The sequence below is a fragment of the Trypanosoma cruzi genome, genomic scaffold, assembly GCF_000209065.1.
Source record: "Trypanosoma cruzi strain CL Brener 1047053516775 genomic scaffold, whole genome shotgun sequence".
Lineage (NCBI taxonomy): Eukaryota > Euglenozoa > Kinetoplastea > Trypanosomatida > Trypanosomatidae > Trypanosoma > Trypanosoma cruzi.
The window spans coordinates 144280-145626 of NW_001849560.1; the positions used below are offsets into that span (position 1 = coordinate 144280).

General features: G+C 48.5%; 1 protein-coding gene across 1 annotated transcript, besides 2 other annotated features; it reads left to right on the plus strand.

Annotated features, from left to right (window-relative positions):
- On the plus strand, window positions 1–582 carry Tc00.1047053432027.9 (hypothetical protein, conserved; the record flags this gene model as incomplete). The annotated part of the gene is made up of 1 exon (XM_797177.1): window positions 1–582. A coding segment is annotated over one exon (582 nt), but the record flags the coding sequence as incomplete, so codon positions are not given.
- Window positions 1–1347: a sequence feature (heterozygous, Esmeraldo-like haplotype).
- Window positions 634–655: a microsatellite.

A 1347-nucleotide genomic window follows, 5' to 3' on the forward strand; every position in this document is an offset into this window, starting at 1 on the left:
CCCCTTTTTATTGATGGCTCGTGGTGTGTGCCAGTGGGGCCTATGTTTCCTGATTTCCTTGCCACGGCGCTCCCATCGTCGTTGCATCTTTCTGTTGCCCTGCAGCACCCAATGGGCAGTGCGGAGGGCGATACTTTAGCATCGCTTTGTTTTCACAGTAAACCGCACGAGCGTTATGAGGACACCTTTCATTTCCTTGTGGTGCAGACCCTCATTTCAAGCAACCGGCTGTCGCATTCTGCAAATGAAATAGCAAGGAGTCGAAGTACACTCTTTTCAGGCGATGTAAGCTGGCGGGATTTGGGTACATTGATTGGGGTAAGTAAGTCGTTTGGAAACGGTCTTTTCCGTCTGAGTGCCTCCTCGATGATGCACGATGGCGAAATGGACTATGAGGCCGCGATGATGTTGGACGCAACGCCTGCCTTTGCCAATCAGACACAGTTTAAAGTTGGGATTAATAAAGTTGGTTGTATTGGCATCGGTATTGCCACAAAAATTTTTGAGGGTCTCCAGCTGACGCTAGGCGTACATCACTTGCGCAGGTCCGGCACGCGATTTGGACTTGAGATAGCAATTTAGGCGTGTTTGTTTCCGTTTGTTTTTTGTTTTTTTCTTTTATTGTGTGTATGCTTATTTTATTTTATTTTATTTTTTGATTTCGATGAAAAGGGTGAGGAAAAGAGGGGGGTTTCTTCAACTCGTTTCACCAATCATTTTTGACCTTTCGGTTTGAAAAGGGGGTGTCGTTTATTGCAGGCGTCGTTTTATTCATAGAGAGATATGGGATAGAAGGGGCGGATGTGTTGTTGTTGTTGTGGTTGTTTTTTCATTTTGTCCCTGCATGCATCCTTGTGCGTCTTTTGCGTGTCCGTGACGCGGTGGTGGATAAGGGATGCGAGAAGTGTCATTGTCGTCTTTTGTTGGTTGTGGGGGATGTCATGTATTCTGGCTTTTCTTCTTTGTGTTTCCTTTTTTTTTTTCCCCCCCCCCCCCAAAATCTCCCGCGCGGCGGTCTCCTGTCGGGCTGTGTCGCCACTGCGGTAGTCTGCATCAATCTGCGTCCACACGTCACGTAGCCAGGCCATACGCTCCTCCAGAGCGACTTTCATTTCCCGCAGTGTTGCGGCAGTAAACTTCGTTCCGGTGGATTTTAACCGCCTTTTCACTGCATTCTGTATCTCAGCCCTATGCAACTTCGCTGCGGCCGCATATCCTCGCTCCACCCGCTGATCAAAAGCCTCGTAGCGTTCCTTCAGTCGCTTCTCCTTGACGTATGCATCGAAGGAAACGTCTTCTCCTGCTTGCCATCCTTGCATAGTCGCAAACTGCTCAGCAAGTCGTATA